General features: G+C 42.2%; 1 protein-coding gene across 4 annotated transcripts in view; it reads right to left on the reverse strand.

Annotated features, from left to right (window-relative positions):
• Positions 1-2,836: 2,836 nt before the first annotated feature.
• pxna (paxillin a) overlaps positions 2,837-15,193 on the reverse strand; it is a 44,524-nt gene continuing 32,167 nt past the window's right edge. For 2 of the 4 annotated variants that reach the window (XM_021320548.2, XM_021320549.2), the window contains exons 8-14: positions 12,556-12,825; positions 12,044-12,379; positions 10,150-10,308; positions 9,088-9,261; positions 6,571-6,652; positions 6,343-6,491; positions 2,837-5,797 (exon numbers count right to left, since the gene is read on the reverse strand). In XM_021320548.2, the coding sequence (XP_021176223.2) occupies positions 5,531-5,797; positions 6,343-6,491; positions 6,571-6,652; positions 9,088-9,261; positions 10,150-10,308; positions 12,044-12,379; positions 12,556-12,825 (1,437 nt within the window). In that variant the 3' untranslated portion in view covers positions 2,837-5,530. Of the gene's footprint in view, positions 5,798-6,342; positions 6,492-6,570; positions 6,653-9,087; positions 9,262-10,149; positions 10,309-12,043; positions 12,826-15,193 lie in introns of those variants that run through there. The other 2 variants (XM_012870695.3, XM_036124637.1) reach the window with 2 other exon arrangements.

Genomic DNA, 15,193 nt, shown 5'->3' on the forward strand with positions numbered 1-15,193 from the left:
AAGCAAGTGTAGCCACCCCAGCCTCGCCTTTGTCTGGAATTACTGCTGCAGGTCTTCTGGGGTTTGGCCTCCAACACTGTTCCACATCTAAAGACTTTTACTGCCATAATTTTAGTTAATGTATTTACCTTTGCATTATGCATATTTTTATGCATTATTTGGGACATTTATTTTGAAAATCTCAGGTGGGAACTTTATTAGGTCGTGTTGGTTCTGCTGGCACACCTGTGAGAGGTGCATAGCAATAGTGAAGCGCGAGGACGACAAGCTATCGCCAGAAGGCTACTTTAACTTAGAATAAGTCAAAGGATGCTAAAGATTATTTGTAAGGTCCTCATTTCTACTTCTAAGCGTGGGTCAGCCAGCGAGATCGACGGTGGCGTCGCATCGCATGGTGCTGGAACAATACCAACCTAATCAAGATTGTACATCTTACAATAAAGTCAGCGTCATGCCATCAGTAAAACAAACTGTTGATTGACTTAAGAGGTGGAAGTGATACGGACATTTGCTTTTGTCTTTTTAATCCATTCTTCTTTGTAAAGTGGCTCAGTTAAATTAGATGGAGAGTCTCTGAACAACATTCTTAAAACAAGATTCTCAGTCAGAGTAGGCGTAGGCCACTGCAGCACACAGAAATGCTTTGATTTAACCGTTCCATTGCAGCTTTGCGCGTTCTGGATCATTTTCTGATTGGGCGCTGATCCAGACTCTTTGGTTTTTGTTTAGTATATTTTATTGGAGGTTTTTGCAATGACAAAACTTTTAACAGTTATATAACTATATAATACCGCATCAGCAAGTTTAGTTTAAAACCATCTATTTCTAAACCTGTGTTAGGTTGATTGAACTTAAAACATTTTTTTATTTTTTTTATTTCACATCACACTAACCCAGCGAGATACTGGTTGTGGGTGAGGCAGCAGCTCTCCACTTTCAGAAGGATCAGCCGGCGTGGCTGACAAAGTTGAAAAAGCAATGAATCCTTGTGTCCCACAGCAGCAGGTGTGGGACCCTTTAAGGACGACCCCAAAAAGCAAAGTGTGTGGATTCAGAAGGATTTGAACTGTATGCACCTCCCCAAAACGCTTGTATGTTACCACATAGCTAGAACTAGGGCATTTATCTAGATATGTTTTTCTTTTCATAAATTATAAAAAAGGCTTCTCTGAATCCTCTGAAGTCTTTAGCCCACTTCGTGAGTCTCACTCCTTATTTATCCTACGGCCCATTACGGTCGGTGAAAGTTGTCAAAAACGGCTGAAAGATAACCTAGTGGAATACATAAAAGAATTATCGCGCAACATAGACCGTCTCGATATAAATGATATGGTTTCCCTGCCCTAGCCAGAACACGTGTATCAATGTGACTTCCTCAAATTTACATCCAGCACATGTTGGATCCACTTTCGGGTAGATGCTTTGGATTTATGTAAATGCACTCTGTGGACAACTTTAAGTTGGACGAAGGAGCGTCTTGAACAATTGAAGGAAGAATTTAATTTTTTTTTTTTTTTTTTTTTACTTTAGCCCAGACTGTGTCACTGATTGTAATTCCCAAATCTTGCTTCCAGGCTAATTTAACAGCAGGAAGAGCAGGGAAACGGAGATGGGAAATAAAGCTCAATGAGGCTGAAGTTGCTCCTTTTTTAGTTGGCTTAAATGATTTGTGCTCATCAATTAAATTACTGCCTGGTGTATTTTAAATATAAGGCCTAACTTGTAGGAACCTAAAGTAAAAGGGGGGAAAAAAAAGAAGAGATAAGTAGGAAGATTATGTTTAGACAGCAGAGCATAAGAGGCAAACTTGTTTCTGATAAAGAAAATCTTTAAGATAGCTTAGGCCCTTTTTAAACCACATAACATTTATTTTTTATTCAACTAGCAGGTTTGTTTCTAATAGTAAAATGATGCAGGCATCTCTCAAAAGATGAGTGTTAGTTTAGTAAACTCTATTTAGTAAAATAAGTAGAATCCTATCACCAGTGGCCTTTAGGCCGGGAAGACCTGGACAGGTCCAGAAGATGATTATAATAGATTATTTTGAGCTGTATGGAATTTAATTCAAACATTTCCACCTCTGGATATGAATGGGGAAAAAAGGAAAATTAAGTATTTTACAATGTCTAATTTTCCAGACTTTTTTCTAAATGAAAAAGTCTAACTACTGTATAAGTATGATGGTTTTTTTTCACCCGCAGACTGAATGCAAACGCCTTTAAAAATCAAACAGGAAACTTTTTACTATCCTTTTGGTCTCCACGCCATCACTGAACACGTGTTTCTTAAACTGGGTTTTAAAATGCCAAACAAAGCACTGAAACTGCTACCTTAAAAAAATAGTTTAATAAAAAAAGTGCCACGGTTCAAAAAATTGTGCTTTTTGCCTAGGGTACTTTATTCCTTATTTGACAAGTGCAAGAGTTACAGATTTTAAAAGCGAGCTGATCTAAGATGGTCCAGATGGCCGGTGAAGGCCTCAGGTTTTAGTCCTGAGGCAGAGGTGAGTCTGGGAAAGCGTGGACATCTGGAATGACAGCTGTGGGAACCCTGCAAGGAGCCACCAGCGAGAGTGTGAGATTCCTCTGGAGTATTTCAGCAAGGATGAAGTGCAGAGGCGTGGGGGGAGGGATAACCTGAGGAAATATGATGCGGCCAAAGTCTGAACCTATTTTGTTTAAAAGGCACATGTGAATAAACTAATTTAAATCAAATGAACCTAGACTACATGCAACCACAACATACTCACCGAGTGCACCCCAGCAGTAATGAAAGGTCAAATATTGCTTAAAAAGCAAAAAAAAGTGCATATGCGATGAAAGGACGGCAGAAATAGATCTTTTATCTCTTTTATTTGCAGAGGTTCACCAATCAGGACCCACAAAGGCTTGCACCTCACCCACACAGATGTACAGCTCATGAGAAAATTCAAGTAGCCAAACGCTACATAGACGCGACTCCGTTTCCAAAGCAGAGTTCACATAGGTGCGTCAAAAAGTAAAAAGGGTTTGCTCTCCTCGTATGAGTTCTCCAACAGAAGCAAAAACAACAAAACAAAGTAAGGCGGATACAACACGAGTGTTTTTCTCCACATCCGTCACACTCCAGTCAGCTACAGGTGAGCGCTACAGCGTGTGCTCAGCTACAGCAAGGTTCTGCACGGCTAGTCTGGTACAGTGTATAGCTGGGTTAAAACGCAGCACGACTCCCACAGTTCAGCTCAGAGGAAGAAGAAGAAGAAGAAGAAAATCACAGGAAAGGCTTGGGAGCTCCACAGTGTCTGAGACATTATTGCATTGACACATTTGGCACAAGTAAAACACTTTAAATCAAGCTAAATGTGGAGTCGGCGTATTAACTTTCTGCACGCTACAAAATTAAAAGGCGCTGTTGTGTTGAAGGAATGAGACCGACTGTCATTACGGCTGGCTACATGCTAACAGAGCCAGCTCTTTGCATACCAGGGTGAACCTTTAACTCCTCTAAAAACAAACAAACAAACAAACACACATTTTGATCGAAATGGGTTACAGGAGTAGAAATGTAGGTGATTGTAACAGCAACTGGCAGCTGGTGCTTTTAAAACTCCCAAGTTTAAAAAAAAAAAAAAAAAAGTGAGCATGCTTCGGATCAAAACGCACAACCCCTAACGTTTTTATAGATGCGTTTAAAACAGCGGTAAAATCAATGGCGACGGCGGCAACTGTGAAATGCTGAAAATAGTTAAAAAATATAGCTCTTTAGTTCAATTACTGCAATTATAGCACTGAAAGATCGATTTTTTAAAGCATTTTAAACTGTTTTTCCTCGTGAAATGTACCTGTAGTTTAAAACAAATCTGACCATTTAACATACAGTAAGATTTCTTTTTAAGTAGATGCAAAAACTAAAAGTTTTATAAGCTCATTATAAATGTAAATGACACGACACACGTCGCTGGAGTCAAGTTGAAACAAAGTTGAGAAGGATGCACCGACTGATCGTCCAACGTTGGTCGGTTCCATGATCAGCAGGTCAAACGTTGACAAATAGGATTTTATATCCTATCCATGAAACACGATAAGCGATAAATCATTTTCCACCCATGAATGCATAATTATCAAAATGTTCTTCAGCGCTTTTTCTTTTGAGTTAAGAAAAAAAAAAAAACGGGTAAATGTTAGGGATATGTACGGGATTTCCCGATTTTATGTTTATGTTCTTTGAAGTCTGATTTGTCATTTCTGATTTTTTTTTTCCTGAGGGCTATAACGCATAAAAGAAGAAGAACATGCTGCAGGTCGTTTGATAGTAGTAGCCATTTTGAATCTTACCCAAAATGAAGGAATAGCAACATTATCCGTATTGATGTGAACCAAAGCATATGTCCCCCAAAACTGATCTTGGATAAAGTTCATTAAGGTATGTGCTGGTATATTACACATTTATGCTCTGAATATAGTAGGAGTTAGTTTAAGTACAGTTTTTGGTTTAGATGTCTTTAATTAACAGGAAACTCCTTTAGATTTTTTTTTGGTACGTAAGCCGATCACCAATCAGAGCCAATAAAAGGAAAATTGACTGATTCTGGTCTCTGCACCAACTGATTAGTGTATCTATGTTTTTTTCTTTTTCCCCCTCTCTCTTCAGAGTTGTGCACTTATTTCCTTCCACTATCTATAGTTAGAAACATGTGCTTTGATACACACACGTAGATAATCTTGTAACTGCTTCATTTTCTACCCCCATCAGAGAATCTGCTGTCCATTTTCAGTACCGACCCGGAAGAGCCTGATCTGTGCGACCCTTGTAAAAATGAAAGTGAAATAAATGTGTGCCGAGAATGAAAAATACTTGTTTTCATACGAAATCTGTAGAAAAGTGAGAACTAATTGACGGCGACATATGAAAGACATTTAAAAGGTGGTTTGGATGCGAGATTTGAAGTCGAAGAGATCAAACCGCTCTGAGTTAGAGAAGCGAACAGGGTGCGTGTCTGTGCACATTTACATATCAAAAAAAGTGGTTTTAAGTTATTTCAAATGGCATCTCAGAAGTGTCCAAAGTTAGAAAAATACATCTTTTACAACCAGTGTCCAAACACTGCTCATCAAAACACTGCTAGCAATTTAAAAGGGATTTCTATTTCCTGTCGGCGGTCCGTGCGATCCGCCTCAGATCTGCTGAGAACGGACAGCGCAGGCCTCGCCCTGCTAAACGGGGACAAGGCTCTGCAAATCAAAAACATTCGTTCTGCACACGAGCGAGGATGAAGTAACGTTTAATTCTTGTTCCTGCCACACACACACAGGGACAAAAACTCCAAATAAAAATCTCTTTGGGCTCCGTTAAAAGGTCTTTTGTAAAAGTGTAAAAAGGTGGCAAATCCAGAGAAAGTCCCTTTCAGTGTACAAACATCGCTACCGCTGATATAATGGGTTTAAAAAAAAAATAATAATAATCTGAGAGCTGCACGCAGACACGAGGGCGCGCATTAATCCCCCTTGTGCATTCCCAATCGCGCTCGTCGCACATCCAGCGGACGCGCGGCCTAACTGAAGAGTTTGATGAAGCAGCCGTGGCAGTACGGCTTGTCGTTCTGCTCCTTGAACGTGCCCTTGTTGAGCTGCTTGAGGCAGAAGGCGCACACGAAGTGCTCCGGGTGGAACTTCTTGCCCATGGCCGTGATGCAGCGGCCGGTGATGGGTTTCTGGCAGCCGGAGCACAGCGAGCCGCGGCGCTCGTGGTAGTGGGACTCGCAGTACGGCTGGCCGTCGTGGTCGAAGAAGCTGCCGTTTATGAACGGCGTGAAGCACTCCTGCAAAACAGAGCGGATGACTGAGGCTGCCGCGCGCGCTTTGGTTGCAAACTCCCCTGAATGGTGCGTTATCACTTAAATACATTTACATTTTGGGCTCGTGTGTTTTCTGTGGCTCATACGTGTCTTGGCTAACCTTTTGCACTGCAAAAACAGAACTAAAAGTAAGTGAAGTTTTCTTGAAATTATTGTAATTTTCCTTGATTAGAGCAGGTAAATAAGACTATTTGCCAATGGAATAAGATTTTTGCACTTAAAATAGGAACAATTCATCTCCATTGTCTTATTTCAAGTGCAGGATAACTAATGTAATTTTAGAGACGGATTGTTCCTATTTTAAGTGCAAAAATCTCATTCTATTGGCAAATAGTCTTTTCTACCTGCTCAAATCAAGGAAAAATACACTCATTTCAAGAAATTTTTTACTTATTTTTAGTTCCATTTTTGCAATGTGGGCACAGTTAAGCACTATTTTGTGTTGGTCTGACACACAAAATCCCAATAACACGTCTCAGATTTTTGTGACGTTGTGAAACGCCGCTCACCCTGCAGACGAAGCACTCGGGGTGCCAGAGTGAGTTGAGGGCAGAGATGTAGTTCTCCAGGATGGCCCGGGAGCAGCCGCCACATTTAGGAGCAAAGGTGTCAAAGTAGTCCTTTCTGCAGAATGCCTTCCCATCCTTTTCATGGAAACCTAAAACAGCAGCAGCAACACAAACGGGGTGAAACCCAACCCTTTAATACTAATGACTGCCAGTGGGCGAGGCTCCTACCTTCTGGTCCAAAAAAGGATCCGCACTGAGCACAGAAGAAGTGCTCCGGATGCCAGGTCTTGTCCAAAGCTGTCACTACTTTCTGCAAAATCAGAGAAGCAGAAGAAACGTTCACTCTCTGCGGTCTCTAACAGTTTAAACAAGAGGAAAAGTGATTTGTCTTAAAGACAACGGTTAAATAGAGGAGCATGCTTGTAGGTAATGATAGGAGAAACCTGAGGCCAGGAGAGGGCAGAAAAAGCTCACAAACCTAAGACTGGCTACATGTTTCTCAGTCTTGACTGCATCTCTGGGCAGCTTACAGCTCAAAGCACAGCTTAGATGTTGAGAGAGAAAAACTTAACGTTCTTAAATGCAGAATCTCTGCAGCAGAGAGACTATTACTAACTATACGCCAGGGTGTTCCTCATCGCAGAGATAAAGGGGATTTACACTTCTGCCACCAGGAGGCGCAAGAGAGCGCGGTGTGTAGCTTCTGTTCCTAACATTTTAAAATCGATAACAGTAAAGACATATTAGACGTAACCTTTTTTTTATTCACCCTTGTGAAAAATCTCCGTGGCGTTCCATGGAGGCGAGAGACGCATTAAATGTGGAAGTCACACAGCGCATGAGGAGCAGCTAGGAAGCCTGGGCGCTGACTCGTGTTGGGCTCCCTGCAGGCTAAAGTCCACCATCCACTGCAAATGCCACTGGCATTGTGTGTGTGTGTGTGTGTGTGTGTGTGTGTGTGTGTGTGTGTGTGTGTGTGTGTGTGTGTGTGTGTGTGTGTGAGCAGTGACTGAAGAAAAGCACCCAAAGGGAGTGTGTCACCATGATGATAAGACTGAGTGCTGACAAGTGAGACAAAAGAGGAACATGTCTGTCAGTATCAGTGCTGGTGAAGTTAGTGGAAAACTCTGGGAACACTAGTGACCTTCTCATGTAAAACGTTTAACATGTTTACTTGTTACCAAAAGGAACAACTCCATAGCATACGATTGTCGACTGAACAAAACAAAAACAAAAAATGACTTCCCTAAAACTTTTTATATTATTTCATGTTTCAACCGGGAAATTCAGTGTAATTTATTTGGATATTATGTCATAGACCAGCACAAAGTAGTGAGTATTGGTGAAGTGGATGAAACAGGTTATAGAGCTTTAAATTTATTTTTAGAAAAATATTCTGATAAGCATTTGTATTCAGCTCCCTTTTAATCTGACACCCCAAAAAGGTCAACTCCTCAGGAAATAGAGTCAAACAGAGCTCCACGAAGCCCAGGAAACACACCAGACAGCTTCTAAATGTAGAAAAATTAAGTTGTAAAGCAATGTCTCAAACTTTTAACATATCACAGAGCACTGCAAATCCACTAAGCTTTGGGCGTCCCACTAAAGTGACGTAAAGGAGTAAGTATTTAAAGCTGAGAGGTCCAAGGTAACTCTGGAGAAGCTGCAGACATCCATAGCTCAGGTGTGAGAATCTGTCGACAGGACAGCTACAACCCATACACATCTCACTGATGTCTCATTTAACAATGCCAAGAAGAAAGACTATGTTGGAAAAATGCCACAAGAAGTCCCTTTTGCAGTTTTCCAGCAGACGTCTGGAAGAAGATGCTCTAATTGGATAAGACTAAAATGTAATTTTTTAGCCCACATGCAAAACGCTTTGAGCGGAGGGAGAAAAAAATAAAACTGTCCATGACCCCGAACACAACATCCAACACACTCTAGACCAGCAGGATAACCCCCCACCCCCCCGGCACATTCAGCCACACTACAGAGCTGACCAATGAAGAGTTTGGAGCAGATCAAAGCATGCTCTCAATCCAATCTGACTGGGCATGAACCATTTTGCAAAAAAAAAAAAAAAACAATTGGCGAATAATTGAATGTGTGGAAAGGCAAAACTGCTGATTTACCAGCCTGTCCATGTTCCGACCCTCATCATGACCGAAAGAACGACATCCCAGATCCAAGTGAATGGAATGAGCTTAGAGATGCGGCGAGGAGCTCTGTTATCCTGAAGGGCTGCTCAAAAGGAGCAGAGATGGTTTGGACATCTGATTAAGACGCCTCCCTTTGGGGGGTTTTCAGGCCAAAAAGGTCAGATATTTGTGGATAAAAAAAACAAAACAACCTTACACCTTAATTTCACTTCACACATTTGCTCCGTTCCCTGTTGATCTATCAAATAAAATCTAAGTAAAGTACACTGAAGTCTGATTGTGATGTGAAAAAGCTAAAGCCCAACCAACAGGCGAGTTACTGACCCACTCAAATAGAGCAATGTTAATTTCTTCCTACTAAACTGCTTAATAATATTTTGTTGAGGTGACCTCATTTCAGCTGTCTCCAGGACGCCGTGTTCCTTACTAGAAAGACAAGCAACTTCCACCCTTTACTGGTTTTTCCACCTAAGACCTAAGTCCATTAGCCTATGAATAAGTAAGTATCATTATGTGCTTGTTCGCTGTATATGCACGTGTGTGTGTGAGTGTGTGCGGATGGTTGGATGTGCGCATTACTAACGTCCAGGATGGGTCCGTTACAGTAGTGGCATCGCGGTGAGAACAGGCTGTGGTAGTCTTTCTCGCAGTAAGGCTGCCCGTCGCGCTCAAAGAAGTTCCTGGAGCCTATCTCTTCCTGGCAGTGGGTGCACACAAAGTGCTCCGGGTGCCATGTTCTGCCCATGGCGGTCACCACCTGGTGTGGGGAGACACGGTGCATTAAAACATGATGAGCACGCTCGGCAAGAGAAAAAAGGCCTGCAGCGGCGGCTCGGCGGTGGGATTACTGCAAGCAGCAGCGGATGTCTGTTCAAATGCTAAAATTCAAAGTAGCACCTCTTTTTTTTTTTTTTTGAGTTGCTGATTAAACCTTGAAGGTAAAATATACAGTCTGGGACCAGGAAAATAACTGTTTTAAAGAAGAAAAAAACTGCAATGTAGGTCAATGAGACACTTTTTGGAGAAATGTCTGATCTGGTTTCAAAGTTTTTTGCACATGTGAGGCAAGCGAGTTAATAAAGTAGAGAATGCAAGCTATATCTTAATATTAATCCGACCAAACAAGAGCTGTCAACTAAATATGACTTGAATTATTAATTGACTGAGAGGCTTTGATGCTAAATAATCACTTTACCCTCCTCCGTCTTGCACAGCCCTTTAATTAGGCCAAATAAAGCCGGTGTGGAAATCCCTTTTCGTCATGACGGTGTCTTAAAAGCTTACTCTCTTGTGCACAGCAACGTGCTTGTGCAAATCAGCGAATGGGCATAATGTAAGCTTTTTGCTACCCTGAAAACACCCGCTAATTAAACGGATCTGCAGCTTCAGAAGCTAAAAAACATGACCTACAAAGTAAAACAATTTAGCTCTTTAATGTGCACACCAAAAACATTCTAGATCTAAATAATAACTATTAGGACTACTGTTTAAACAGTGTGTACAACTACAAAATGTTAGCCTCTGTGCAGCTGCAGGGGACAATTATTTATACAATGCTGGTAAACTGGTCGTTATGGAGTTTCAGTTTTCTGCTGTATTGGAGGAAATTGCCTGAGTGCAATCTGGGAGGTTTCCCTGCCGTTACCTGTCCAGCGATGGGTTTTTTGCAGGCACCACAGACCCCCTTAGCACTGGTCTGGACTCCGAGTTTGTTGAGGTCTGACTGCAGGCTCCCCAACATGTTGTCCAACTTGTTGGCTGGTTTTGCGGGAGCACTGGTCGAGGCCTTCCCCTGTGACTGGATCTGACACAAACGGAAAATGGAAATTCATTGTACATTAAAATAGGGAAATCTTTGTTAAAATTAAAAGCTTTCCAGTTCTGTGTTATGGTACGGGTTGATTTGTACTCTCAAGTCACATTTTCCATGTCCCCGGTCTGAAATTCAACAAGTTACAGCAGGAATTGCAGCTGCAGAAGCCTTAAGCCTTGAGTTCAGCCTCCAATATGGCTGCTGTGCATAGGAATAGTTCAAGTTGCAGGTAAAGACTATTTATCTGCACTTTTGAAAGTTTGCACCTCATTAAACCAGAGGCATACATGAAACTGTACATCCTCAATAAAAAAAAGAGATAAATACATTACTAGCATTGCCAGTTGCCATGCCAGCACCTTAACTAACTTGAAACTAGCGAATGCTCAACTCCGTGACACCATTCATTAAATCCCTCCCGACTACTGAGACAAGCTAACAAATCATACTTTTTACTGCTGTGTGTTTTTTTTATTTTTGTCTTAAATTCGAAAAGGTCCTGCAGAGGTTAGTGAGGGGAGCTTGTTGTCGTATGAATAGAAACAGTTAAGCTTTGGATATTAGCGATGAAGCTTGTTCCAGTGAAACTAAAGTCTAGGATTTACTTAGCTTATTCCTTTGTTAATGTAATGTTTTTCTTTTCCTATGTAATATTTCCAAGTCTCTTTTTGTTGATGTTCAGCACTTTCAGTCGTCTTGTTACTGAAAGGTGCTCTATAAATAAACTTACTTTGCCTTGCCTTCAAGTGTCCCCCCCCCCCCCGTCTGGGTTTTATATTATTATATAATATAATTGATGTTTTTGATAACTTTGACACCGACCAGGTAAAAATCCAGACAAAATACTTATTTTGAAAAAATTTAAATAACAATAAACTGATGTTAACATTACCATTTTCTACTTATGAGCAGTGTGACGGCACTTTTTTTTATTAGCAGTTGACATTTGTAGATATATTTGGATAAAGCCTAGGTTTTCTTTGCAGACCTTTAGGATGACTCCATGATATCAACAATGTGTGGTGAGTGGATTTGGCTGCTGCAGTGTAAGCAAGCTCAGACCTTCTCAGATGGTGCGGTTATTGGATCTTCAAGACTCCCACATTCCTCGGAGAGAGAAAATAGCACCTCTGCTCCGCGAATTCTCTTTTACACAAATGACCTCCTCACCTCTGTTGTAATTTAAAAACATCCTGAATCCGCAGCACGTTCAAAGCCGCTTGTATTAATCCACCACTAAAACGCTTCGATATAAGCAGAGTGGGCCAAAACACGGGTCTTTAACTTCAATGAGCCGGTATCTAAACTCCTGGGACCTGTTGAGTTAAGTCCTGCTATAAATGTGGTGGTAACTGTGCTGTCATGTGGCGGATTGGGTTTCGGTCACGCTGCGAGCCAACCATTCCCGACCGCGGCAGAACACAGTGCAACGGGAACTTTGGGGAGCTACTGTCTGAGGTGCTTTGCCCTAAGCTCTTAAAATTCTCCCCCTCGACTCCTAACGCACGGCTCTTGGCGCCGTCAGATGTCAGAATTAGAAAAGGGGCTCAGCCTCTCTGCTCGGCGCGTCACAGCCTCTCTTAACCTGGACTGGCTGGATTGCCGACAAAGCTTGACCTCAGGTAAAAAAAAAAACAGAGCCTCGCGAATCACACAGCAGCCAAATAAATATGTAAACATGTAAAACAAACTCCAAATGTAAAGAAGGCTGAGAGGTGATCCATGCCTGCATTGGTGGGAAGACTGGGTCGTACTCTGTCTGACAACCCACCGATACAAAGACCTTGGGGGGTGGGGGTGGTGTCACGGGCTTGGGTGGGGGGCTAGGTGATGGAGGGGGCAAGACGGGTGGAGGTGTGGGTTCCCTGGGGGGCGGAGGAGTAGGCTCCTTGGGGGGCGGAGGAGTAGGCTCGCGAGGAGGAGGGGGTGTCGGAGGCGGAGGTGGAGGAGGTAGTGGTGGGGGAGTCTGGTTGACTGGCGGGGGCTTTTTGGGTGCTGGGGGGGATTGCGGAGGAGGGAGGACTTTTCTCTGGGGGGCGGGTGATTCAGGAGGGATGATGATCTGGTGGAAAGAAGGAAAAAGGAAGGAAAACAGACAAAGGACAGGAAAGCAGATAGAATGGAAAAATAAAACAGGAACATAAAGGATCTCAAACTTGTTAAAGCTACCGAAAACCAAAGCTTAATGTCCAACTGGACAGAACAGGATCCTGATACAGTTCCTTGGCGTCTGTCTACCTTATCCACAGATGGCTGGATCCCTTCCTCCCGTGTTCTTTGCGGATTGGACATAACGATGACTCCCTCCGTCAGCCAATCATCCGGCTGTTGCTTGCGCCTGCGCTCCACTCGCCCGATCCCCAGCTTTCCCTGCAGCTCCTCAATGAGCCGATCTTGAGAGTTGCTTTTATTCACAATAATTGGTCCCATCTTACGTCTGAGCAATGCCTCCCTGTACATCGGATGCACGTTGGACGTCTCCTTGGTGCGGCGGATAACCGACTTGAGCTGGAGGGTGGACGATAAGGAGGTGTGGGAAGCCAGGATCATGCCACGTAAATCCCATTTTGCATCACAAGCTCGGCGGTACCAGTGCTGGACATCTCATTGCAGAGGCAAAACATTCAAGCGCTGGCTTCAGATTATGACTAAAATGATGACCAAAACACAGCAACCTTAAATTGTAAGCACAGCCGGCACTATCAAGGTTTAGGCATGCTGGACCGCTAAAGTTAGAGATGCACTGAGAGATCTTGCCATATTTTCAGCTTGACCGGCGCTGATCAGTGAACAGAAGATGTTCCCAATCAGTGAACGCACCAACTCATAGGCACCAACAGGTCGAACAAGCAGCAACGCTCTTTGGTGTGGAAGCTGGTTTACTCCAGTAAAAACGTACTCAAAATGAGCCATTTTAATACAAAGTGGCGTGTTCAAAAGCCAAGTCAGGGGCACCGCAGAGATGTAAGATACTCTTTAAAAGGAAACCGTATTTTAGGACTATGCGATATTAGAAAATGTGGTTATGGTGATAATACTGGTATTATTAACATGGTGATATTAAGATGACATTATCAGTTGCAAAATGGACCTATTCCTGTTTCTCATCTGTGCTTGCATCACTTTGTGACTTTTATCATTTTGAGCAACATCGTTTGCATCCGGTATTGTGATCTATGGCCGTGAGACTCTGTACAAATGGCTAAATATTACATTAGCATGTAAAATGCAAGTTCACACACTTTGAATATATTTTATTATACAGAACATGGTGGAGCTAGATCTCCTTTTTGGAGCTCACCGAGTTAAGATCTCATTATGGAGCATGCCGTTTACACAATTCCAGCTGCACTTATCTCTCTGATCCCTTATATAATGTGCTAAAGGAAGTTTTTGCTTCTTTGGTACATTATACTTTTGCAGTTTTGATTATTTATTAACTGACTTTGCCAAAGAAAAGTCAGTTAATACATCCTATAGGGATGCTACACTGTATTGGCAAATAGGATAATTACCTGGAGGTGACTTCAGCAGATGCTAGGAGGCTGAGCGTGCTACAGCAATGGTGCTCTGTGTTATCCTTTAAGGTTTTCATCCTCTAAGATGGATGCTTCATTTGGAAATGTTGGCAGCCTTTCAAAAATCTTGGACTTACAGTTAAGGATCTACAATCTCTAAAGCAATATTTGTCAACTGGTGGTTCCTGACCCAAGAGTAGGTCATGAAACCATTTTTACTTGGCCGCTGGCCTTTGCCACGGTAAAAACTGCAGAAAAGTAATGGACCCAGTGGACCATAGCAAAAACAGATATACGCAGGCTAAATAAAATACTGCTCTTCTGAAAAACAGATGGATGACGACCAGATGCCAGACCACTTCACAGTCAGCACAGAAACAACCAGGTTCCTGCCAGTCAGCATCATGTGGCCACATGCTAGTTCTGCTGTTGCGCTGGAATGAGCGAGTATCCTCCCTACTTGGAGGCTCCTAGCATTCAACTTCTCTGCTCTGCTTCAGATGAAAACACCGAAGTAGACCAGACATTGGGTCTGAGCTCAGCATTAACTACTGTAACTCCAGACCAATGATGCTCCTATAAGGAGCGACAAGTAATCCATGGATTCCTGCAATTCAGGTTAATGATGTTAGTGTTAAACCCAAGGCTGAACGTGCAGCTTAAGCTTTTTTCAAAGCAAAATATTATTCGGTATTTAGCCATTGATTGGTAGTGAGATGAAAATTGAGTTTTGTAATCTTGAGTGCCTTTGAATCTCATTTTCTTTCTCGTTTTACATTGCATTGTTGGTTACCACATTAAATGGCAACACGAAACACTAAAGAAAATCCTTTCATCTTCATTTTAATACTGATACACTGCTCTACACCAGCTGTTATTTAAGATTGCATAGTAGGGAAAGAAGAAACACTTTAAATCATGTTATAGTTCTTAAAGACAAATAAGAATCGGCTAAAATTGGTATAAGCGCCTCAACACCTGATTGGGAGACGACCACAAATCTAATCAGTGCATATCTAGTTAAAACAAGAACAAGTCACACCTCCAACTTTCTACAGATGCCTAAGCAAGCCCAAACATCAAGAAGCAAAACTCCAAGCATTCAAAAATCCATGAGCATTACCAGGATCTCTTAGCATCTACTCCTATCTGAACAATCAGTGATAGAAAAGCAGCACTATAAACAGACTAACGTCAACGAAAAGCAAGTGCAGACGTGCGTCAAGAACCTTTCAGCGAAGCTTTCGACATCGGCCGTTCTCTGCAAACAATTTTTCTCCCTCCAGCCATTCTGTGATTGCTGAATGACACCACATGCATCACACGGCAGAGAAGGAGGTACCTCTTAACATTTTTGT

The sequence above is a fragment of the Fundulus heteroclitus genome, chromosome 20, assembly GCF_011125445.2.
Source record: "Fundulus heteroclitus isolate FHET01 chromosome 20, MU-UCD_Fhet_4.1, whole genome shotgun sequence".
In the NCBI taxonomy this organism is placed as follows: domain Eukaryota; kingdom Metazoa; phylum Chordata; class Actinopteri; order Cyprinodontiformes; family Fundulidae; genus Fundulus; species Fundulus heteroclitus.